Below are 26412 nucleotides of genomic sequence, written 5' to 3' on the forward strand. Positions count from 1 at the left end.
CCCATTGTTTTGTGGCTTACGCCACCCCTTTAGTATGGGGAACTATACCCATTATTTTGCTGTGCCTCTGTCGAGCAGTGACACTGAGGTAATTCCTGGGGTATATCTGCGATCTCCCATCCATAGGTCAAGATTTCTCTTGAACAAGGCCAGCGAGGTGCTCTGCCTCACATGTACCGGGATTTTGTTCCACAGCATAGGGAGTCTTTGGGTGATGAATCTATCTCTCCAGCACGTCCTATTAATAGCCGTGTCGAGGTTTAAGTCTCCGCCCTTGTGGCTCTGATGGATCTAGATTTTTGAGATGAAGCATATTCATCAAATCTGGGTTTGACATGGCCTTGTATGTTAGGCAAAGGTCACCTCTGAGCAAGCGTGGCGACTGAATAGAGCTGGAGTTCTTTCAGTCGGGCAGCATAGGACAGATTTTTGAGACCCTTTATCCTTTTGGTGAGGAACTTTTGTGGCCTCTCCAGCTGCTGCAAGTGTCGGGTCAGATACATTCCGAATGGGGCATTGTACTCAATCATTGGTCTGATGAGTGATGAGTAAAGGGAGACTATGACCTCCCTTGATCTAGATGAGAATCCCTTCATGATAAGGTGGGCAATGTAGAAGGACTTCCTAACTACTTTAGCTACATGGGTGTCGAATGACAGACTACTATCAACCTGGGTCCCCAGGTCCCTGATAACTTCTTCTGTGCTCAGTGGATTGCCACCTATTTGGTAGCTAGGGGTAACCTTGTTTTTCCCGAAGGGTATGACTATGCATTTTTGGCATTTAACTTTAGGCCGTGGCTCTGGCACCAGTTATCCGCTTCTGTGAGTCCCTTCTGAAGGATATCTGTGTCAGATGTGTTTTCTACTATGGCGCCCAGTTTGCAGTCATCTGCAAACTTTGTCAGCCATAACCCTCCTGTGTTTGCTTGTACTTCGGAAAAGTAGATGCCAAACAAGAGTGGGCCCAGGACTGAGCCCTGTGGGACACCACTTGTGACAGGCTTTGAGTCTGACATGGCGCCAGCAACTCTGACCCTGTGGGTTCTGTCACTCAGCCAGTTTGCAACCCATCTTGTGATGTATGGGTTAACATTTAAGCTGATGAGTTTTTCAATGATACCCGAGTGGGGTATTGTATCAAAGGCCTTAGCCAGATCGAGGTAGGCTGTATGGACTGCCTTTCCCTCATCAATGGCTTTGGTGACTGTTTCAAAAAGTCAACCAAGTTTAAAAGGCATGATCTGCCTTTGACAAAGCCAAACTGGGTTGGATCCAAAGTCTGCAAATTCCTATGTCTTTATTTATGAGGTCCATTATGATCCTCTCCATGGCTTTGCAGATAAGGCTTGTCAAGCTAATGGGCGGTAATTTCCAGGGTCTGTGGAGGCACCGCCTTTGTGAAGTGGGACCACAGTTGCAGTGCGCCACTCCTGGGTACGTATCCAGAGGTAAGACTTTGATTAAACAGCTGTCCTAGCTGTGGGTTTAATTCCTCATTGAGTTCGTGGAGCACACAGCCGGGGACACCATCGGGTCCCATGGATGCTGTGTTTTTGCTTTGGAGAGAGCAGTTCTCACTTGGGCGCTGGAGATGTTTGGGGGCTGCACTCATTTGGTATAGATATCTCTCCTTTTGGGGAGAAGTTTGCACTGAACCTGTCAGCCAGTATGTTGGCAATGTCTGTAGGATCAGTAATCTTCACATCATTTTGAACTAGTTCTGAGCATATCTGGGAGTTTCCTCCTAGGTTTCTAACATAGCTAAAGAAGGCCTTATGATTGTCTTTTGAGTCTTTAGCTATTTTTCTCTCGAAATTTGCTTTGGATGATTTTATGAGAGCTCTTAGTGTTTTACCTATAGTGATCAAGGGTGTCTTACCTTTTAAGGATTTTGCTCTATCTTGTAGTAGCTTCCTCCTTTTGTTGTAGAGTTTGTTTATGGCTGGGGTCCACCAGACTGGACGCTTGCCTTTGGTACAAAGAGTCTTTGTTTTGCTTGGGATTGCCTTATCCATGCAGTCCTGCAGGTGCTGGTAGAAGGCGTTTGTAAGTGATTCAGCGGCTTGAGTATTGTTTTCCGCCGCTCGGGGCCTGAAAGGAGACCACACTAGTCTTTAGAAGTGTGAAGTCGGCTTTTGAGAAGTTCTTTACTGTGGTCTTTTTATTTCAGGTGGGGTGGGATGAGGACCTCCAGCGAGATTAGTTTGTGATCTGATCTCACCAGTGAGGGGTATACTTCCGGTGTTGAACATTGTGCTCCCATGTTCGTGATGATGAGATCAAGTATGTTATCTCCTCTTGTGGGGATGGTGACTAGTTGTTCCATGGCATTTGAGTTTATGAATTCCAGGAACTTTTGGGCTAGGGTGTTTGGGCTTGAGTAGTGTTCCCAGTCTATATTAGGGTAATTGAAGTCACCTAGTATGATGGTGTTTGGTGATACATTTATCCCCTCTAGTGTTTTCAGGAAGGCCATGTGAGTTTCCTGAGTTTGTGAGGGTGGCCTGTAACATGCTACAATTTGCAGAGCAGTCTTGCCTATGGTTAATTGCACCTGGATGGTCTCTGATGCATCGTGCATTGCCACCAGTCTTGAGGTGTGGGTGTCCTTGATGAATATGGATACCCCCCCTCCTTTCTTGGTATTGTCCGGATTTTGGGGCGGAACGCATGATATGAGGTAAAACCTGATAGCGCTGGGGTGCTCTCAGGAGCCTTGAACCAGGTTTCTGTCACAGCACAGACATCGATGTTCTCCATACTGAGAAGGGCCTCGAGTGCGTGCATTTTGAGATTTAGACTTCTGGCATTGAGCAGCATTACCCTTAGTTTTTTCCTTTTTGTGTTCTAGGGTGGTAGGTTTAGAATTTGAGCCTTGCCTAAAAAGGCACTATGGGGTGGCAAGAGCCTTTGCCAATATCCGGAATCCCAGGGTGACAGGTGCAAGCCGTCCCTTGCCGAAGCAGCGTGGCTTGTCCAGCATGTCATCCCAGGCAGACAGATACTGGATCCCCTTTGAATGACACCAGTGTTTAAGCCAATTGTTAAAGCTGATCATCTTATCTCTGTATTGTGGCATCATTCTTGGTGAAGGTAGGATACTGCTCAAGGTCAGGGTCATACCTGCCTGGGCTACATAATCAGAGAGCTCCTCAATGTCTCTTTTCATGTAGTCCAAGGAGGTACGTCTCAGGTCGTTTACACCAGCGTGGACAATGACTGAGTCATATTTGTACCTGCTGTTGAGAGACCTGAGTGCTTGCGTTATGTGGCGGATTCTAGCGCCTGACAGGCAGCTTACTGTGACCTTCTCCTTACTCAGTCTGGTGAGCGGGACATCAGTGTGTCTGACTATGGAGTCACCAATGACTAGTGTGTCTGGCATTGTGTTTGGCCTTAAGGGCTGTGACTGTTTGACACTCTGACTGTGAGGTCTATGTGTTGCGGGTGTTGTGTTCTGAGGTGGTGGTTGTTTGGGTGTCTGCTTTGGTGGCCTCTGCTGTTTTGGTAGATTTTTGATCAGAGCCTCCGAGTATGTCTTTGTGTGTTTATGTGTATGATTTGAGGTTGTAATGGTACTTTCAGACAAATGTAGGCCTATACACCGGTAGAACCTTACATCCTTCTGAATGGATCTCAGACCCCACTAAGGACAAAGCCTTAAGCTCTGCACCAGTTATTCATTGATTGGATGACCCTCATTATAAGCACCACACCCATCCCTATCCAGTCCATGGACAGGCAGCTCTTTGAATGGAGAGTGTGTGTGTGTGTGTGTGTGTGTGTGTGTGTGTGTGTGTGTGTGTGTGTGTGTGTGTGTGTGTGTGTGTGTGTCTGTGTTTGTGTGTGTGTGTGTGTATATGTGTGTGTGTGTGTGTGTGTGTGTGTGTGTGTGTGTGTGTGTGTGTGAGACCATGTGTGTGTGACCATGTGTGTGCGTGTGCGTGTGTGTGTGTGTGTGTGTGTGTGTGTGTGTGTGTGTGTGTGTGTGTGTGTGTGTGTGTATGCTGCTCATCTAAGGTCCCTCTGCTTTCCTTCAAGCACAGATGTGAGCCCTTTCTGAATCACGTTTGAACAGTGACATGAACAGTGATATCAAATCTCCAGTCCTATGTGACTATTCCAGCAATCCTGAGGTGTCAATTCTTATCTTCCTCACAAAAGCACCTTGTATATACTTTAGCCCTCCATTGCATTCTCTTCCCCTGCCAAGAAAAGTTAACTCCTCCTTTTGTATTATTGCTGAAACTCTAATGTGGTTCTCCTAAATGAATGGTCTCCATGTGCCCCATCATTCCCACTGGTGATGTATCCACATAAGGCTCCAGCTTTGCCAAGATAGCATATGACCTGAGACACATTTGCAGGAATAAAACACTGCTTCCTACCCTTACATTCCCAACTACTGCTTACTATTGTTCAGTTGCAGATTTTGTTAAAAATTGTTGGGGGGTGGCACAGTAACCATACAGGTTCCCAGGTAAAAGAAAGCATCCTGAGTTTTGGCCACCTGTGCACTAAGATGAGATACTTTTGATCTCATGCCAGAAAACTGGCTGCATATACAGGTTTACTTGGTACAGGGGGCTCTTCCTCTGCTACCTTTGAGGTACAGCAAGGTGCCAGGTGGGTCAGGTTGTATCAGCCAGGATGCCATGGGCAATGCCATATAGTGCCATTCACCTTTCTTCTCACATCTGTAGTGTTGCACATCATTTATTTATTTTTTCTTTTATGAGGGAGATTAAGCACAACATTTATGTTACACAGCAGACATGTACAATCCTCATGACATATAATTCAGCTCAAAAATAAATGTTCTGTGTCCTGATTGGTCTCTTGTGCATAATCAAACAGTTAGGCAGTGAGGTAACTAGGTAATGCACTGAGGGTGGTAGGGACCATGCTGCAGCATACAGTAAAGCTTTATTATATTAATTTATTCTTTCTCTTCTACACACAATGTGTAATGAAGCTTTCTGCCATGCTACAGTAAACACCTTATGAAAAATACTGAACGTTATTGAAAATAAGTGAAAAGTCTAGTAGCATACGATAACAATGACTGTACTTGAGGCACACTATTGTTTTGCATGCTTACTCATTTTTTATTCGTATCTCTTCTAATTCACTTTCAGCTTTAGTCCCTTAATGAAAACATACTCTGTTACCCATTTAGGTCAAGGTGCCTAAGGTGTCACAATGATCTGATGGTAACACAGTGTAATTTACATGGCTGACATTACAGGATATTGCACAGTGTAATGCTAAGCTAACAACATTTAGAGATCCAGGCATAGGTGAAGGAAATACATGCAGGAAAGGCAAAGCTGAGAAAAAATAGATAACATTACCAGAGCATACAACGCCAACAGCACCAGACATTATGCACAAAGTGTCTTTATTAAAATGAGGAATGCAGTTCCGCACCGTTGCTTCATGACCCGAACACTGAAAATACCACTTATTGGGAAGAGTATGGTTGAAAAGAACATTTAAGGTGAGTGTCCCACAGTCAAGTTCATGACAAATCATTCTGCCTTCTTCAGGACCCCATGCATTGCTGCATGTTGTGCCCCATGAACCATTGTAATATATCTCCAGCCGTCCTGAACAGCGGTCCAGTCCACCCTTGAGGTACAGTGCTTTGTGCTCTGCCATAAAGGGAATTAAGGGCAAGAGTTAGGGTAGAAGTAAGTAAACCCCTAGTAAAGCTGTTCAATGCATCCATTGACAAGTTAATATAATATGATATCATATTCTCTGTTTACTGAAAATGGACTCCCTTCAGTACCAAACATACTGGACACTACAATGTACATAGGATTAAACATCATTAACACAAATGTGTCCATACTGCAATTAATAAACGTTTCTAAAGAAACATGAATTTTTATTCCAAAGAATACCTTCCAGATAGCTCAGAGGATTAAGGCAATATGGTATTATTTAACTACTTACGGTAGTCCAGGGGTTTGACTCTGGCAGCCTCCATTTATCTACTGCATGAGCAAGACATTGAACCAGCTAATTCTTTCATGCTGAGTATGAAAACAATCCATGTGGATCACTTCCCTAACCTGGTTAACAATCACAAATAAATTGCCTTTGGAATGCAGCCTGACAAATAGATGTGGTCTTTTTATGACCAATTTTGCAACTGATTAAAAAATATTATTAATTCTCCAATCATTGTTCTGATACAGCTTTAATGGTCTTGCACTGCTTTTATGATAGCACAGAGCTGCTGTTGCATGCTGCATTCTTTGAAATATAAAGCTGCTCTGGTTCTGCAGGTCTATTACAAGTGTTCATAAATGACTGCTTGGCTCTTCTTGCTCTAAGCAGCGTGTCCTACCTCCCACTAGCCTTTTCCTAGTAAATCACATAATTTTCCCATAACCTGACCCACGTAAATTACATAGCCCTCACAGAGCCCTAACTCTAACTATAAAACTCTTGCCTACTTTCTAACCTGAAGTCTTGTCCACTAACCCTATCCTTAAACCTCCCTTTTGCACCCTATACATAAATACCCCAATGATTCCCTAACCCTAAATTCCCCTCTGGCTCCTGAACCAAAATTCCCCTCCTGATTGTTGCATAAACATAATCTAAACTCCTAGACCCTCCCACTCCCTCCCCGTAGACTATGCTATGATATGATATGATATAGCAAATATGAGTTTGAGTGGCAGTTGACAGCATAGCTCTCAACCATTTAGCACAAAAAAGCTGGACAAAGACAAAAATAATGGGAGAGCAAAACCGCCAAAATAGGGTCACATTTTAAATATTTCTCTTGTACACTTAGAAAGTTGCTAGAATAAAAGGTCTTGTGTTAACGTGCATTTTCTGAAGTATATAAAGTCTGAAGCTCAAATGCCTGTCATTATTTAATAAATTCAGTCTTCACTGATTTGACACAAAAACCCAGAACACCACAAATTTTATGAGGAACAGTCCAAAAATATGAAGTAAAAATCTGGATATTCTATGACAATATGGACAGCTGAGAGGTATGGCTGATAGCTTTGTTGCCACAGCATGGCTGCTATGCCTTGCCTGAATACATGTTCAGATTTGAGTGTTTGAGCATAAGCACCAGTTCATGCAAACTGCAAGGTGCTTGAGTTCTCGGCTACAAGACAGTGGTCTCTGAGCAGATGTGGCTCACCCAGTTTTAGTAGACTCAGTTTACATCAGATATGACTACGCTATCAAAGCCTGTTTGTTTAAGAGGAACAGACCAATGGACTTCCATCAATAAATTGATACTTTATTCCAAGGTTTCTTTTGTTCTTATTAACAAGCTAGGTAGAATAATCTAAGGATTATTTTCAGCTATGACGAAAGACAAAGGGAAAAGTATAGTCATTGCATTGATGAGATTATGCTATTGTGCATAGAGACAATTTAAGTCTACTGTGATGCAGAGGATAGCTATATACAAAATGAGGCAAAGTTGGACAACTATTTTTAGTTACATTTAGACTATAGCATACTGTAATATACAAGACAGCATGCAGAATTAAAAAAAATGACTTGGAATTTCTTTACAGAAAGTGTCAGCTCTGATCTAGTGGATATCATAGATATATTAGCTAATAAATTCAATGAAAATTCCACTACCTACTCTGATCCAGTGGATATAAAAAAATATTAGCTAGCAACATCAGTGCAATTTTCATTCCAGACACAACTATTCAAAACCCACATACAACCAATGACCTGAAACTCCCAATCATCACAAAAGAACACTTGTTAAAACTACTTTCCAGAAAAAAAAATAAATTCTCTATGGGACCTGATAACATACCAGGTTGTCCACAGGCTTGAACAGCTTTGGTATATGCCTGTGCCTTCGGGCATCCGTATATTGCCCTGTCTATAAGGGCCATAGGTGACAGGCCAGGGGTGAATTTGTGATTTCCCATCCAATGGTCCAAATTCTTTAATATAAAACATCTTATACTGTGGATAAATATTGCTAAAAATCACAATATTGCTGCACTTGGCAAACAAACATTCCAACCAGCTTATAGTATAGAAAGTACCCAACTCCAACATGTAGATGTTGTGAGAAACCTTGGACCAATGGTAAATACCTCCCTCTTCTTTAATCATCGTGTTATAGTGGTCAGGAAATCCATCTATCTGCCACAGCTGATCAAAACGGGTATTTCCTCTAGATCCTTCTTGACCATTAAAGATCAGGCAATCCAAGACCTCTTATTTCTCCACAAATCAAATAACCCAGTGAGCAATAGAACCAGAGATCTTAACCTGATTCGGAAAATAAACAAATCATGGCAGATTGACAGACTTGTCACACAATGACTACCCCTTCTCTGAAAAAGCCTTCCCTCCAGATCAAGTAATGTGGCACACTATCTTCCTTAAAGAAGGAATTAGACAATTGAATGGGCATTCATAAACTTATCCCTGGTATGACTGGCCTATCACTCCTTAAAAATAGAGGTAAGGTCTAGGGGTACGTACTGTAAAGACATAAATGGCCATATAGTCCAGTTGCTATGCACATTCTACGATTTTACAATAAGTGGATTAAAATGGACCCACTACCTGAACAATTCTTTAATGCTCCCCATTATCTCACCCTCACATTTACTTATTGATGGTCTTTGGAACAGGAAGGATATCCAAGACACTTCCCAAGCACCTGCAAACTTATTCCACTTACTTGGCCTTTTCCATTGCCTCATCTGCAGTCTCTTCTGTCAGGTGAATAGTTCTCATACAAGCCACTGTATATGAGTGTTCTTTTTATTATGATCACTATTAAGCTCATCCTAATGAGCATTAGGCTTGGAATCAAGTCCACCTTCACCAAGCCCATCCTTTCCACCTTAATCCCATCTTAATACCTCCTATATATTATCCACTATTATCAGGACTCTGCTGCATTTACAGTCTGCCTCTGACCATTAGAGACATAAGTGATGCTATCAACCTTGGTTCCTGCCTGCTCCTCTACTGGCCTATGTGGTCATCCTGTCTGCTGACTCACTTACTTGCCCTTCTCTGACTAAATCAGGCCATGTGCTTTGATTCCTTACTGTCACTTTCCTACAGTCTCACACCCAATCCTCCATCCTGACCAGCAGCTGCTGCCTCCTCTACAGCCTATTTCAGCCCATTCACATCTGATTTGCCAACTAATCCCCCTACCTCCCAAGTCTTTCTCTAAAGATCCTGAATCTCCTGGCAGCCCCATAGTTAAATTTACTTCAAAACGTCTTTCATCAAACATGCTCTATATATCCAGAACACCTGACCAACCTCTGCCCTCAAACTCTCTTACTCCCTCTCCACTACCCTTTCCATCTCTCTCTTTCTCTTTTTATCTCATAGGTTCATAGGTATTCACTGGGCATGCAACTGACTTACTCAATATCACACAGTAGTCAAATGAAAGCTGAAAGAATCAAACCGTGTACCACAGGAAACAACTAATTAAGAACATAAAGCTTTACTCCTGTATGCTGTCTGCCAATTCATTACTAACTGTCATTTACTATTTCCCAGGTACATACTATATCATTATAATCAAGGTACCCCCAGCACCTTGACAAGTCAAAGGAATTATTTACACAGCTCATACAACCGGTGATATGTATATATGCAGAAGAAAGCATGTTAGATGAATTGTTTTAATGCCCCCTTTCCTTTCAGTAGTGAATGAAACTATAAAGTTCTGCTAAATCCAGAGATATGGTTCATAGGTTTATAATGGGCCAGTGATATATCAACTATTGGAGGCCTAGCCAACAATACCATAAAAGAAGAACCCTAGAATGTGAGCTAATATTTCTGAAGATGATGGTAGAAGACAAAATTAATTTACAAAATCCATCTATTCATCAATAACCCCCATTTTTACACATGGGGTTGGGGCATCACATCAGCAATGACCATCATCCACAGCCAATGTTCCTAACACCATGTGGCTAGCTCTGCCATGGATTACTATAGCAATAACCCACGCCTGGGTGTGGGTAATGCGGGATTTAAACAAAGACAACCGTGGGTAAATCCCGCATTATCCACACCCAGAAGTGGGTTATTGCTATTATACTATGACATTACTTAAGAAAAGAAACAATTACTTTTCTTAAATAATGGCATTGTATAATGCCTCTTTGCTGCCCTTCCGCAGCTGTCTGGCATCCGCGGCAGTTCTGATGTACTGCGCATGCCTACGCAGTACATCAGAGCTGTGGCCAAAAGCAACGGAGAAAGCAAGATCTCCGTTGCTTTTTTACTGTTTCGCTATGTTAAATGGGTTTAACATAGCGAGACAGCTTTAAAATAAGCAACAGAGATGTCCGTTGCTTATTTTAAAGCTGTCTCGCTATGTTAAACCCATTTAACATAGCAATAAAAGCAACGGAGATCTTGCTTTCTCCGTTGCTTTTTTTTTTTAAGCCTGTCTCGCTATGTTATATGGGTTTAACATAGCGAGACAGCTTTAAAATAAGCAACGGAGATCTCCATTGCTTATTTTAAAGCTGTCTCGCTATGATAAACCCATTTAACATAGCGAGACAGGTTTAAAAAAGAAGCAACGGAGAAAGCAAGATCTCCGTTGCTTTTTACTGTGTCGCTATGTTAAAGGAGTTTAACATAGCGAGACAGCTTTAAAAAAAGCAACGGAGATCTCCGTTGCTTTTTTAAAACCTGTGTCGCTATGTTAAACTCTTTTAACATAGCGAGACAGTGTTTTAAAAAAAGACTTATACTAATGGAAAAAGTCCGGGCGACCGGACTTTTTTCCATTAGTATAAGTCGATTTACAACGTGCACGCTGGCCAATCAGCGTGCACCTTTTGGAATATTAATGGGGGGTCATGGTATAATATACTTTTTATTTTATTGTAGTTGATTGTTGTCGATGTTTGTGAGTTTCCAGCTGATAAATGTATCCAGTTTCTGGAAAGCTACTAGCATAAGTTTATATACTATCCTAAAAGGACTTGCTCAGTTCCTATGTACTTGAAACGTCTTTTAAAAATAAGTTATTGTATGAATGTGATGCTTGTGGTGTTGATGATAAAAAACTTATTTGGTATGGGTGAAACTGTTTCTCATGAGAAAATAAAACAATGGGAAAAATTTTAAAGATATAAACAGAATATTTCCAATTTGTTATATGCTGAAATGAAGGAGAATAAGAAGTTGGAGAAAAGAAAGTAAAGAGAAAGAGAAGAAACAGGGAGGAATGAGAAGTAATAATGCTTACTTTGTCATATGTAAATGTTTGTAGCCACTGGCTCCTGTAATGAATTTACTGGATCTCAGGCATTCTCCTAACTGAAGGTCGAATGTCGCCTGGGTTTTATAGCGACTAATGTGTATGGGGAGCATGTGCCACAACTGAGGGAGGCACTGGGTGATGAATGCATCCCTGAATCAGGACTTGTCAATATTGTATCATAAAATGAGGGTTTTTAGCATGGGTACTACCTGAGGAAGACAAAGTTACAGGAGTTTATAGGCCACATGAAACAAGTACAGCAATTTTAGTTTGTCCAAATAGGAGAAATTCGTTAAGCTTTGGATTTTTTTCATTATAAAACGTGGTATTTCTAGTTGGGAGAATTATTTACACTTACAGATGCCAAGAGCAGCATTGTATTCTATGATGGGTTGAATGAGGACATAATAAAGAGAATAGGGCTGACTAGGATCTGAACAAAAAACTAACACAGATGAGTGAGGTTGAAGGCTTTTCTGAAAATATATGTGAGATGCAGAATTAAGTACAGCTTATTGTCCATGTAAGTTCTTACATCTTTGATCATGATGTTAGTCTTAAGGGTAAATCACCTGTATGATACTGTGCAGGAGGACTAATTTAATCCAAGGTAACTATCCTGCATTTCTTTGTGTCTAGCATGTGACCATAATTACAGCATCAGTTATTAGTGTGATCAAGGCCTTGTTGAAATATTTGTGAATCTTAAGGGTTAGTTTATGACGATTCCTAGTTTGCAGTAGGCCAAAAATTTAGTCAACCAAAGGTTATTAGCATTTGCCCTCAATAAGAAAAATATATTCCAAAGTTGAGAAGGCCTAGGACAGAACTTTGCCAGAAGTCACTAGGCACATTTTTCTCTTTGGAGATGGGAACCATTTATTATGATTGAGTGTGCTTTGTTGATAATCAATTAGCAATCCAGGGAACTAAAAAGGGGTTAATGCTTTGTTGGGTTCCCTTATTAATGACAATAGAGTGGGGAAATGGTATCAAGTGTTTTGCCTAAGTCCAGATAAGGAATGTGTATGGAAAGATTTGAATATGAATCATTGGTTACTTTTTCAAAAAAGCAAACAAGGCCTGCCTTTAACAAGCCAAACTACAAAGAGTCAAAAGTCTGCAAGTCTTGTATATTGTTATTGATTAGTTTAATTTAATTATTTATTTATTTTTTGTTTGTTTGTTTTTTATTATCCTTTATTAGTCCTACTAGGCTAGTAGCCTTTTTTCACAGGAGACCCGAGGTGGTATTTATATTACTAGGAGAAATTTGGCCAGGGAATTGGGGAACTTCTCCTACACTTATCGATAGGCGCTGTGGAATTTTTTACATCCACCTGAGCTACGATCAACTTAGGCAGATGGAGCCTCAGTTTAAGATCTCATTCGAAGGATGACACACTCAGGAGTGAAGCAGATCCCCCCCCCCCATGCTAAAGTGCAGTGTCAGCAATCTATATGGTATGGAGAATTGAACCCACAGCTTTCTGCACCAAAGATGAGTATACTATCTATTGCTATGTCCAATGCCTTTATAGGCAAAGCTAGTGAGACCAATTTCACAATAGGTGGTTTGATGGTTAATGTCATATCTCTCCTATAAACTGTGTTAGTTTCTTCTGTGCAATCAGAGAAAAATCAAATGTGTGTAATCAGTGAGGTGCAGGTAACAACTAAGGACAGAAAGCCTCATACTTTATTAGCATACATCAGTTTATCAAGGCTGATCACCAGGACACACATGCAGTTGAAAAACTATCTGACATATATTTCTTGAATTCTAATGCAGATCAGGACTCCTAATTAATGAATTTCAATAACCACCTTATCCTTACAGGTACCAAGTATGTATAATCCATGCCAGATATTTGGGTTACAAGTGAGGTTTCTGCAACAAATGTTAAGCAAATATGACAGAGGCATAAGTTCACATATTTCTAACTTTTTATTGTGGGGGATGGGTATAATATTTTGCTTACAAATCTGAAGATTTTTGTTTAAGTTCAGTTAAGAAATTAATTTTAGCAGCTAGCTTGTGGACTTTGAAACTGAAATTTCTGACTAGAAAATCATTACACTATATACCCTAGACTGCAATAGTGTTAACCAGATTCAGAAAATGAACAGTGTGGCTTTAGAAGGCCTGATGCCAAGCTATAATATTTAAGGCTGACTCAATGCCTGCAGCGAGAAAAGAGATTGAATGGTGTTGTTGTGAATAATTAATGAGCATGGCAGCCATGATGCCATAAACTCCAAGATGCCTTGGTGTATCTCTCTCTCTCTTCTCTCTTGCATTCTCTCTCTTTGTCTTCCTAAGAAAGACAATGCACTCAGCAACCTAATGCTGCTCTTGCATCATACGGTAGACTAGTGGATGCCATTTTTACATGATATATAGCAATTTAAGTTAAATCAAGCAAAAAAATTGTGTATAAAATAACTGTAGACCCACACAACAGCAACAACATCAGCATAACACTGTTCTCCATTTACTGGTTTACTTTTATATTACCAAGAATGACAACTATGAGCACACTATTGTGTGACTTTAAACTGCAAAAATCAAATGCTGAACGTCACCAAAGTTCTAAAATCAAAAAATGGAAAAACAGATTTGATGATTTTCGATCTACAAATTATACTACACATCGCCCCCTGCACCCCCCACCCCCATTTTAATATACTAACTCCGAGATCGCACTACAGTGAGGGAAAGGGTTCATTTCCCAACCCCCGCTATAGTGAGATATGCACCTGAAATGCCGAATCTGCAATGAGCGAATACCAATGTGCATTCGTTCATTGCAAATTTGGACCATTTCTTTTTTGACATTCTGTGATTTTGAAAATGCACTTTTGACCGTCTTGGGATCTAACTTGTCTATATTGGTAATATAAAGGTAAACCCCCATTTACTATGTGTATAAAAGCAAATTAGAAGGCAACAAGTTCAGCATGTAATACAAAGTTATACCTCTAACTATTCATTGCATAATATATAGTCTGTGCATTGAGCCTTTAGCTACTATCAATATGAATCTCAAACGGGTTATAATGAGTTGCAAGCTGTTTATATTTAGTCTCTCTTGTTAGAAGAATCAGGATCTGAAATTTGTTTTCTTGCATTAACTACAAGCTGCAGCTAAGCTAACTATTTCTGAGGCATAATAATAATAGCATAGTATTAGCTTTGTATTTACTACTGTTTGCAACTTTTACTTATGTATGTTGTATGACCTGTCTTAGTATTTTCTATATTTTAACTATGAAATACTTTACTTTTTATATATGTGGTATTATCTCTCTTATTTGCTCCTATGTTTTAACTGTGAATCACTTCATCTGAGCTGTTTCTAAAAATGGTCAGGTTTGATCAGAGTACTACCTTGGTAAAGAAACAGACCCACATTCATACATAAATAAGTACATACATGCATAAATAAATAAAACATGACCATGCATGCGATACCTCTTTTTGTACTGTTTTTAAAGATTTAAAATATAGACCAGATTTCTGACATCTCAAGAAATTACTCAAGTTTTACAACAAAGTGCTAGTCACCATAATGACTACAGACGGAGTTCTGCAATTATTCTAAAACTTTCCAAAAATTCTGGGTCTGGTCAGTAGTTTTGCGAAGGCTCATTCTGTAGCATATAACTTGCACAAGAACAACAGAAAATCTAGCTCTTGCCTATAAGCCTCCAGGTGACTTAATACTTTTACTGTGTTTCATAATGTAGAGTAACTTAACATACTGCATTACCTGAACAGAGCACACCCGAATCTTCTTTGTGTCCACAGTCATGGTTCTTCTGGAAAGGGCATTTCCATAACTCTGTTTCAGTACTTGTGCAGTTGACTTCATCCATGTGTATAGGGCCAGACCCCTTCCCATAATAGGCATCACCATATACCTCTATGGCAAAGCCACAGCCCAGCTGCTGGCACACAACATTACCATCCTCCATGTCCCATGAATCATCACACACAGTGCCCCAGGATGTTCCATCATGCACTTCAACCCGTCCCTCACAGTGGCTTCGTCCACCAAATAAACGTAGCTGTTTAGCACCTGTAGTGTAAAGGAATGCATTTTAATGAAGGTGAATTTAGGATGTCTATAAACTATTTCTATTTCTTATTACATAGCTATTTATAATATTATACATAATTTATAGTTCATAGGCAGTAAATTACATCTTCAGATATTTCTTATCATGTCTTCTTATAGTGTGCTTATCCAACACAGATATTTATTTCTTTTTTTTTTTTTTTTTGGTTATTGCAAATCTGTACTCTATATTTCCACTTTATTGCTCAATGGATTATTCATCCTTATAGTCACTTCTAAATTATTTCACCTTTGTTTACAATCTTCTGATACCTCTGCTTCTCACTACTATACTGTATTTACCTCAGTATTTTTGCTTGTTCCTTATAATGCTAATTTTAACTCTTTCTGATTGCATCTTTAAAGGTGATATGCAATGAAATGATTTTGGAGTGACAGAGCTTATGACTAGTAGGATGGGGGAGAGGGATTTGTTGAGACCAGCTCTACAACATAGTTAGACATGCTGTTATCTAATGTAGGAGAGACATGCTCAGAGATGAGTTATAAAGGAACATCTCAACTACTGTTCCATAAACTATGGTGAAGGGAAAGGGACAGCAAAGAGACTGAAGATAAGAATAGTTATTCAGTAAGTTAATAGAAGGAAGACATGAGCGAAGAACATGGCAGAGAAACAAAAAGAGCAACTAAGTGCATGTCTGGGCAATGCTACTACACATTCCAAGGGATCTGAGTAAGAAAATAGGTACCTGAAAGCAGAGAAGGAAGTGACAGAGGTGGAGTAGAAGGACACACAGAACAGGGCATTAAATTCAAAGGTAAAACAGGAGGAGCAATCTACTGTTTGAAGGAGACAAGGGAATAGACACTGTTAGAAGACAGCAGTTACATTAGAGGAAGTGGGGGTGCTGGTGATCTGAGAACATTAAGAAAAAAGGACAAGCAACTGAAGGAAAGACTAAATATACCATGTAAGAGAAAGAGGGTTGTAGTCATGAAGCACAACAATCTACCAGAAGTACACTGGAAGATTCTGAGATTTAAGGTGCATAAGGTGCAAGAATTGTTGTAATAATTCTTATTTGCCAAAGACAATTCTAGCATGTGCTGGCACAGTAATATGTGTACACTGAAACCCCTTTTAAGCAAATACACACCCACAAATATATATATATATATATATATATATATATATATATATATATATATATATATATATATATATATAGAGGTATAGATATATGATTTACAATCAAAATTCAAAACAGCATTTACAAGAAACTGGGATGGTCGAATGTGTGTTTTCCAGTTTCCATAATGCCAATCTGAAAATGTTCGAATCCTCACTAGCGAATGGTAGTGTGCATTTGCTAATATGGGATTGATGTTCTGTTAATAGACTGCACTACAGTGGGGACTGGAGAATTGTTTTTTTTTTTTTTACTGTATATACCTTTTTTATTCTTATTGGAACTTAGTCAGGCAAGTTTCATTTGCTATAACCCTGGGACATTACAATTGATATTTTGCTTACAAACTTGCACAGTTTCTTTTTTGAATGTACAATGTATTTTTAAACTGTACTTGTTTATCTTGTATTGTGAATACTTTTCTTCTGTTCCTGTAAAACTTGTAATATGTATTTGTTACTTGTATTTCTTGTGATTGTGGAGCTTTTCTCCCTGGGGCCTCTGCTGAAAAAGGGCTTAAGCTCAGTCAGACTAAGCCAGTCAACAAATGTCAAATAAATAAACTTTCTTGACTGCAGTACGATCTCGAAGTTGAAATATATAATATGCAGGGGGTGCAGGGGGCTTTCTTTCCTGCAAAAACATTACATGTAACACAGACTTTTGAAATTGGAACTTCTGGTGTTCAAATTTCAATTCAGTGGTTATCATTTCTGACATTTTGGTAATGCTGTATTACCAAATTCAGAAAACAAATTTGATTAAAATGTAGAAAATGGTTTGATTTTCCATATTTTGATAGTAAACAAATATATATATATATATATATATATATATATAAATATATATATATATGTGTGTGTGTGTGTGTGTGTATATATATATATATATATATATGTATATATACAGTATATATATATATATATATATATATATATATATATATATATATATATATATATATATATATATATATATATATATATATATATATATATATATATAGAGAGAGAGAGAGAGAGATATTTATATAGATACATAAATAGATATATGTATAAATACATATATTTAAATATATATATATATATATATATATATATATATATATATATATATATATATATATATATATATATATATATATATATATATATATACACATCTATATATATATATATATATATACATGGATAGATAGATAGATATAGATATATATGGGTCCCCTTCACATGGTCAACATTTCAAAATGCCGAATTTCATATGGCCGAGACCATATGATCGACATTTGAAATGCCGACCATGCGGAACTGGCATCTCCATACAGTGTGGAATGGAAAGATTTCCATTCCTGCACTGCAGTGCGATCTCGGAGTTGGTATATTTAAGTTATGGGGGGTGTGGGGGTGCAGTGTTTAGGTAAGTGCTTGTTGTTTTTTACTTTTGTTTTTCATATGTTCAACATTTCAAATGTCGATCATATGGTCTCGGCCATATGAAAGTCGGCATTTTGAAGTGATGAACATATGAAGTAGATACATATATATATATATATATATATATATATATATATATATATATATATATATATATATATATATATATATATATATAGATATAGATATAGATATAGTTTCCACTAATAATAGGCACTTTTAGCTAAAATTGACCTCTTTACTGTTGAAACATTTTAGTTGACAATACAGATGGTTGACAGTTGGATGAAAATGGACAACCCCTTTGGTTGGGGAATATGCCTTTTCCCCAGGGAATGTGTGATCTTTGAGATGGAATAAATAAGTAGTAGGAGGTGTGCGGGTGCAGGGGGACTAGCCTCCCTACAAAAACATTGTTTTCTTACTTACATGTTTCAAGGATTTGCCTCAGGGTACATGCAGCAGAGTATGAGCATTTGCTTGCCAATGTGTGTCAATATTAGTGATGTTAATGTAGTGGAGGAAATGTAAAGTCTCAAGTTTACTGAAAATAATTTTCTGCATAACCATTTCACTGAAAGAGGACTTTTGGTGATTCTGTTTGCCAAAGATAGTCTCCTGAGTTGACTGAGGTCTTGAACCATGAAGAGTTCTGACAGAGAGAGTAGTACTGTACCAGAAAAGGTACCATTCTGAATGTGGTCTTAACTAAAGTGAGGGAATCGGGGATGTCAAGGTTAAAGCACTGTTGGACAGCACTGAGCTTGTCATTATATAGATTAAAGTGAGGAAAGGGTAAAATAGAAAGATAAAAGTTATGCTGAGAGATTTTAATGAAGCAGATTATGCTGAGCTAGGGGATAGGGTCAAAGATGAGCTGCAACATGGGGCAATCTGAAGGAGCAGACAAGCTACATCAGTGAATATGTGTGTCTACATAAGAATATAAGTTTAACGCTAAGGTCAAAGGGTAGGTCATACAAGAGATGGACAAGGGAGTTGAAGGAGGCACAGTGCATGGATACAGGCAAAAGAACAATAAAGAATGTGAGAGAAGTGAAGGAGTATGTTGAAAGGAAGTTGGTAGAAAGGGTCAAAAAGGGATCAAAGGCTTTCTACCCACACTGAAGAAAGGAGAAAGAGAGGGACAAATCTGAACAGACTGAAGAAAACTATTGAGTAATAATCAAAAACGGGGAAAAAGTAGAGGTTTGGACTGAATCTTTCATTTTAATGTTCATGAATTAGTTTTTTATCCTGTCTAAAGAAGGAATTATAATTATCTTTAGCTTAAGAGGCCAGCCTAAGTTCTTGGGCTCCTTTACTAGACCTGATACTGTTCTCACACTTTTTGTAAAGCTTTTGATGAAATCCTTGAGAAAAGGAGTTTTAAATCTACTAAATAATTTAACTTTTTTTCCTTTTTTTGAATAGTTTTTCCAGTTTCCATAGTACTCAGTTCTGGCTGGGACTGCTGCTAGCAATATGTATTTTTCTAAATGGGAGTAAAAATCCTTAGCAAAGCTTGCTGATGTATTAAGGTCAGGGAAGGTATGGTCATAAGTGAATTTTGATATTTCATCACAGAGTAGGTTGAGGTTGACATGTTTGTTTTGCTGCGGGAGCTTTTGGGATTTAAAGGACAAGATTACAAGTGTATGGCCAAATTTCACTGCAGAAGGCAATAACAGAGGAGCAATGCAAGGAACACTCATTAGTAAGAATTGGGTCAAGAAGGCAGTGCCCATAAGTAGGTTTATTTGCCAGCTGCTCAAGAGAATTTTTGTTTAATAGTTTGGAAACTTTGGGGCATATTCTACATTGGAATTATAGGTGCCCCAGTTTACTGATAGGTAGTTAAAGTTACCCAAAATAGGAGCATTTTTTTGCTATTGTAAAGATCATTTTTAACACTGAGGAATCTTAAATGGTCATCAAGAACAAATAAGGTGTTCTGTAAAAATGTATTATAGCAATAACCCATGGCTCTATGTGGGTAAATCCACCATTACCCATGGCCAGCCATGGGTTATTGCTATTATACAATGACATTATTTAAGAAAGAAATTACTTAGTTCTCTTAAATAATGTCTTTTTTAATTTCTCCAAGTCTTTTGGTTTCTAATACCATGACGGGAATGGACCCCATTCCTAAGTCAAAGTATGATTAAAGTTCATGAAATTAGTATTGTTTCACTGTTTGATGTCAACCAAAAGCGCTCTTCGCAGCACCCGCAATGTGCCCAGTAATGACTCCTTCTGCAATTTGTATGGTGTTACATGAATTGGTAACATATCTAAATATGATTGTAAATGCTTTTTTATAAGACCAGTTACTCCTATTACTATTGGAACTGTCTGGGTATCTTTCGTCCACATGGCTCTTGTTTCTGTCTGCAGATCAAGATATTTTATGACTTTGTGTCTCTCTGTACAAAAGACACTGTAGTCACTAGGTGTAGTGATTTCAATGATCAATGCTACCTTTGTCTTCTTTTCTTGGACCACTATATCCAGTTTTCTAGTATCTATCTTTTGAACTGTTGGTATTGGGTAATCCCATGTGATATAAACTTCATCATTTTCTATGATTCTCTTTGGCTCATGTTTCCAGTGTTTTTCAGCCACTTCAATACCATAATGTTTGCACAATCTCCAGTGTAACAGTCTCACCACATTATTATGCCTTTCAGTATATAGTCCCTCTGCCATTAGTGCATCACAACCAGCAACAAGGTGTGTGACTGTTTCCAGTTCAGTTTTACAAAACCTACATATATCTGTTTCTCCCACATGTTCAATGGACTTTTAAACCAGCTTGTATATAGCCCACTATCTTGGGCTGCCAATATTAACCTTTCATTTCTTGATGTGACTTCACCTCTCCTTAACCATTCCTGCATTTGTTCTTGATCAACATGAGGCTCTTTCAGAAGTTTTCTGTACTTGCGATTATATTTATGTTTTTCCACATTTCTTGCCTCCTCATCTGGTCCTTCACCTTATATTCTTTCTTTTGTTTATTTAGCACATTCAGTTGCTGCCTGGTTTTTATCCACTTCTGGTTTTATTTCCATTCTTGCTTGACATCGATATGCTTCTGCTAAATTAAGCAGAAATGTCATCTTAGATTTATTCTCCTCATGTTTCAAAACTTTCACTACATTTGGATCTTGTGAGGTCAGTAAATATGTGTGGAGTTCCATGATTGCAGATCTATACATGTAATCAATTTCAAGGAGGCCTAGCCCTCCTTCGGAACGGGAAATATATAATCTTGGTATACACTGATTTTTATAAATCATTTGGTAAGCATGAAGCATCCTTCTTGTTTTAATATCCAGTCTATCCAACACTTTTTGGGGGCAGTCAATCACTCCAAAACTATAAGTTAGGACAGGAAGAGCAAATTGATTTATGGCTTGGATCTTGTTCCTAGATGTCATTGTTGTTATAAGGATTAATTTAAGCCTTCTAAAGTACTCCTTACTGAGTTTTATTCACATTTGTTCATGTTTTATTGCTGATCCTTCATCAATTCCCAAGTATTTATACACTCCTGCTTGCTGAAGTTCTTATATATCACATTCTTGTCCCAAACTGATGGTTTTCCTGGTGCTGCAGTTTTCCTTTTTTAAAGGTTGCTTTTGCACATTTATCAAGACCAAATGACATTCCAATATCATCTGAAAAAGTTTTGACAACCTGCAGCTGTGCTTTCAGTTCCTCATCTGATGAGCTATACAGTTTTAAATCATCGACAAAGAGAAGATGAGAAGTCATTAGACTTTGTTGTTTTCTAGGAGCCAAATTGTAGCCATGGCCTAAGCTGTTAAGTAAACAGCTTAATGGATTAATGGCAAGGCAGAATAGCAATGATGACAAAGAGTCACCCTGGAATATCCCCCTTTGAATTTTTATCCCTGGGATAATAATCTGTCCTTTATCATGGCTTAATTGCAAAGTGGTCTGCCACTGTTTCATGGTTACTGTAATGTAGTCAATCCATGTAGGGTGTATCTTATATATTTTATTTTATATATCCATGAATGTGGGATACTATCAAATGTTTTTTTGTAGTCAATCCATGTCATACTTAGATTCTTCCCCTTCTTACAGTTCTCCACTATAACTTTGTTTAATAACAAATGATCCTTTGTTCCATATGACTTTCTTTTATTGCACTTTTGTTCTACTGCCATAATTGAGTTTTCTTCTAAATAACTATAAACTCTGTCAGCATAATTTCCCATGTATAGTTCATACGTCATCAGAAGACAAGTTATTGGTCTATAATTTTTAGGGTAGCTTGCAGGTTCTTAAGTAAGAGCATTGTTTTTCCTGTTGTTAACTAGTACGGTGCGTGTTCTGGGTGTGCATATAAATAGTTCTTACTCCTGGCTAAATCCTCATGTAAAGAAGTTAATATTTAAGACAAAAGTTAGGTACTGCATCTGAGCCTGTGGTTTTTCAGTTAGAGGCTTTAGAGGCTTTTCTCAACTTTATTTCAATCTCTCTGTCTGTTGTTTCATCCCATTTCATATCCTGTACCTTTAAACTTTTTATTCTTTCTTTTACTTCTTCTATCCATTTAGCATCTTTGTTATGTTCCACAGGATCTTCATAGATACTTCTCCAAAATGTATCCACTTCCTCTTTTTTTTGGCGGTCTTTCAATTCCTTTTACCTTATTTCCCAATTCTCTATAAAACTTTTTTGGGTCATCAATAAATTGCTTATTTTGTGCTTTTCCCTTATATTTATTTTAGTATCTTCTAAGTCTTTCCGCCTGTTTTGAAATTTTTAGTTTGTTATCTCCAATAGTGCATAATAGATCCCGGTCTGTTTTAATACTGTATATTGCTTTTATCACATCTATCTTTCTTAGTATTTTTGTTGATCTATTCCCTCTTCTATAATCTTCTAACTGTGACACTTGTCTTAGCTGCTTTATAGTTTTCTCTATTCAATATTTCCATTATGACATTTGCTTTCGCCCCCTCTATTCCCTCGCTACCCTGTGTTCCTGTGGCAGAACTTTATCAGTTATTAATTTAGCTGCACAGTAACATATCCTGTTTTCTTCTGTTATATTGCATGGATCTCTATGGACAGTCCTAATTACTATGTTCATTTGTTTTATCAAACTTCTGACTTTTGGGGTTTTATTAACCTTCTGCAGTCTGTTTCTCTCATTGATCTTGATATATCTGTCTTTGTCTATTAAATTAAGTAACTCTTCTCTTAACTCATTTTCTTCCATACTGAGGGCACATCCCTTGTTTTCTGTTTCCTGCGGGCATTCTATAGAAAGTTCTGTAGCATCTTCCTGTGGTACATTCTCTTCAATTTCATCCTGTGTCATCTGTTGTTCTGTCATATGGGAACTCACTGGCCTATCACTCCTCAACATTGACTGCATTAGATTTTCCTGTTCATTTCCTTGCTGTCTAGCTTCAAGTGAACATTTATACTAGTTTTCTGTGGAAGGCTCCAAAATATCTTGATATGGCACCTGAAAAATTGCTTCCTGTTCCACTGGTTTCCCCTTAATTTGGATATCCATTGCTCTATCCTGTTGTGGTGCTTTCTGCATTTGATTTTCTACATTGAATCCTTCTCTTTGCAGCTGTTCCATTCCCTCAATTTCTGTTTCTTTAACTTCTCCATTACTAATCTCGTTTTCTGCTTTTCCTCTTAGTCTTCTTATTTTTTGTATTGTAAAGTTGTTTTCCATATCTGGATTCCTTTACCTATATTTTTCTTCAAATATCTTCAGTGCTGCTCTTTTTGTATTAGTTTTGCTTTCTCCTTTGTATAAATATTACACCATATTAAATCTCTTTTCCTTTCCCATGTCCATACTTCTTCACATGTCTCCTGATCTTCTTGCTTTTCCTTATTCTGGGGACTCACTCCATCATGCTGTGATGTTGTCTGTTTTAGACCTACATTAAATCCTTCACTTCTCAGGCACTCCATAACTTCAACTTCTACTTCTTTAACTTCTGCTTTACTAATCATCTTTTCTACATTACATATTTGTGCTATTAATCTTTTTATTGTGAAATTTTCCATATCTGGATGCTTTTGCCTGTATTTTTCTTTGAATATCTTTGAGACTGCCTTCTCTATATTAGTTAACTTGGCTTTCTCCTTTGCATAAATATTGCACCATATCAAATTTCTTTCTTTCCCATGTCCATGTTTCTTTTTTATATTTTTCAAATATCTCTAGGTTTTGTTGTTTATATTTTCTCACTACCTCAGATGCTTATTTTTCCAAAGAGATCAAAGTTTATTGATCTATATACTGTTTTTCAAAAGTCTGTTGTATTAATGAACATAATTTTTTATTTGAAGCTTTTGACAGTTTTTCCGCGGAAGTATTTTTCTTTCCTCTAATTTCTCTCTTAATCATTTTACATATCTTGTGTCTGGAAATTCTGGGCTTTTTACATAATAGTAACAATACATAATTTCTTTCTGATCCTCAATAGTCCACTCTATCTTCTTTATGGCTCTTCTTTGGCCAATCAATTGTTGTCGTTTTTGTGGACTGCTACTTTCTTCTACAACAGGGGGGCCATCCTCCCCCTGAGCCTGGCCTGGCCCCATTGTAGGAATGTTTCCGTATTTTGAGGATTCTACACTGTCATTTTTTCCAGTCCTGACACCAGTGCACCTACCAGAATTGGGCACTTTTTTATCCTGGGTCTTGTGCACCCAGCTATCTTTTTTTTATTTTTGATTTACGTCTGTCCATGATATATGCTATATAAATACAGTCATATATCAGCATCGCCTTGGTGAGATTTTGTGAAAAACAGGGTCCACCTCGCAAAGGTACTTACCGAGATTTGAGGATGAATTCAATTTCAGCACTACTCTCCTTTACTTGTTGACTTTTCATTTCTCCATCAGGATCCCTTGCTGACTTTTCATCTCTCCATCAGGACCCCTTGCTGACTTTTCATCTCTCCATCAGGACCCCAGGACTTTGTGTAAGGGTGCCATGATGTTCTTCAATGTTGTTTCCTGACTGTGCTGCTTTGTTGAAATACTGCAAATGTGTATGGGACTTCCATTCTCATGTTTACGTGGTACATCATTGCTTTGGTAAGCAAGCAAAGGAGATAGGAAGACCTCCGTTGCTTTTTTTTTTTTTTTTTTTTTTTCTTTTGTAATAAAAAAACTGTAACCTCTGGACAGTTTAAAGGTATGAGAGATGGGGAAAATACAAGGAAAATCAGGTATGTTTCTTTAGTTTTGCAGAACATACCTGATTTTTGTTGTATTTTTCTCTGCTCTCATATGTACCTCTCCACCTCTTATTTTCAGATATGTGGACTAAATAAAGGAGAGGATGGATAATGTTGCTTTTATAAACTTAGAATGTTTTGAGAAAGATTTGCATTGTCTGAAGGAAAGAAAGTCTGAAACTGAAATGCATGTCATTATTTAATGACATTGGTCCTCAGTGATTTGTTGGAAAACCACAAATTTTATGAGGAATGAAGTCACTAAATAACAACATGCATTTCAGTTTCAGACTTTCTTTCTTTCAGATTTTTGTGTGTCTACCACATAACAATAGAAAAAAAAAGTCTGGCTGTTCAATTATACTTTAGCAGCCAGACTTTTATCGTTGATATTGTTGATATATTCTCGATTTATAATGGGCACGCTGGTTGGGCTGACCAATCAGTGTGCTCGTTTTTAAATGTTAATGGCCAGTCATTGTATAATAGTTGATAATTAATCCTATCTAGAGAGGTCTGTAGTTTAGTTGGTTCCATCTGTTATATCCCTAGGGATTTGCCTGGAGGGAATACGTTCCTCAGTAAATATGCCGACTCCACCACAGTTGCCATTGTGTCTGCATGAAATACACAACACCCTCTATACATTTATACCAAGCCTCATTAACTACATAGATATGGATGCTTTCCAAATTCAGAAGTGTCTCAAGATCATGCAATTTATTGTTCAACCTACTGGCATTGAGGAGATGTACCTTAATGTAATCTGATTTCTTTTTTTTTTTTTTCATAACCTCACAAAATTTTTAACAACAACGAAATAACATTTGTATTACATTAAGATTTAAAAAGATGCATAGCATGATAATGGTTATCTTGAATAAAACATAACTCCGATATGTTATAGTGATAGTACTATATAAACAACCCATCTTGGTAACTGTATAGAACCCCACCCCCTGTCTAAATTTGCCATAATGTAGTAACAGCAAAAGCTTTCTGAAACCTTTCACTAGAGAAAGCCAAAAATTATTATTCTTTGGATGACAAACATAGTAAATAGGACAGATTAGCTAAATTGCTAAAGTAACAGCTACAGAAAACCCTCTAAAATTGCTAAAGTAACAGTCATAACAAATCCTGTCACAGCTTTAGCAATTCC

General features: G+C 37.9%; 1 protein-coding gene across 3 annotated transcripts in view; it reads right to left on the minus strand.

Annotated features, from left to right (window-relative positions):
* CD6 (CD6 molecule) overlaps positions 1–26412 on the minus strand; it is a 351671-nt gene that overhangs the window by 199673 nt on the left and 125586 nt on the right. For all 3 annotated transcript variants that reach the window (XM_044083993.1, XM_044083994.1, XM_044083992.1), the window contains exon 5: positions 15054–15362. In XM_044083993.1, the coding sequence (XP_043939928.1) occupies positions 15054–15362 (309 nt within the window). The remainder of the gene's footprint in view (positions 1–15053; positions 15363–26412) is intronic.

The sequence above is a fragment of the Protopterus annectens genome, chromosome 9.part0 (genome assembly GCF_019279795.1).
Source record: "Protopterus annectens isolate FY-2018-M chromosome 9.part0, PAN1.0, whole genome shotgun sequence".
Classification (NCBI taxonomy): domain Eukaryota; kingdom Metazoa; phylum Chordata; order Ceratodontiformes; family Protopteridae; genus Protopterus; species Protopterus annectens.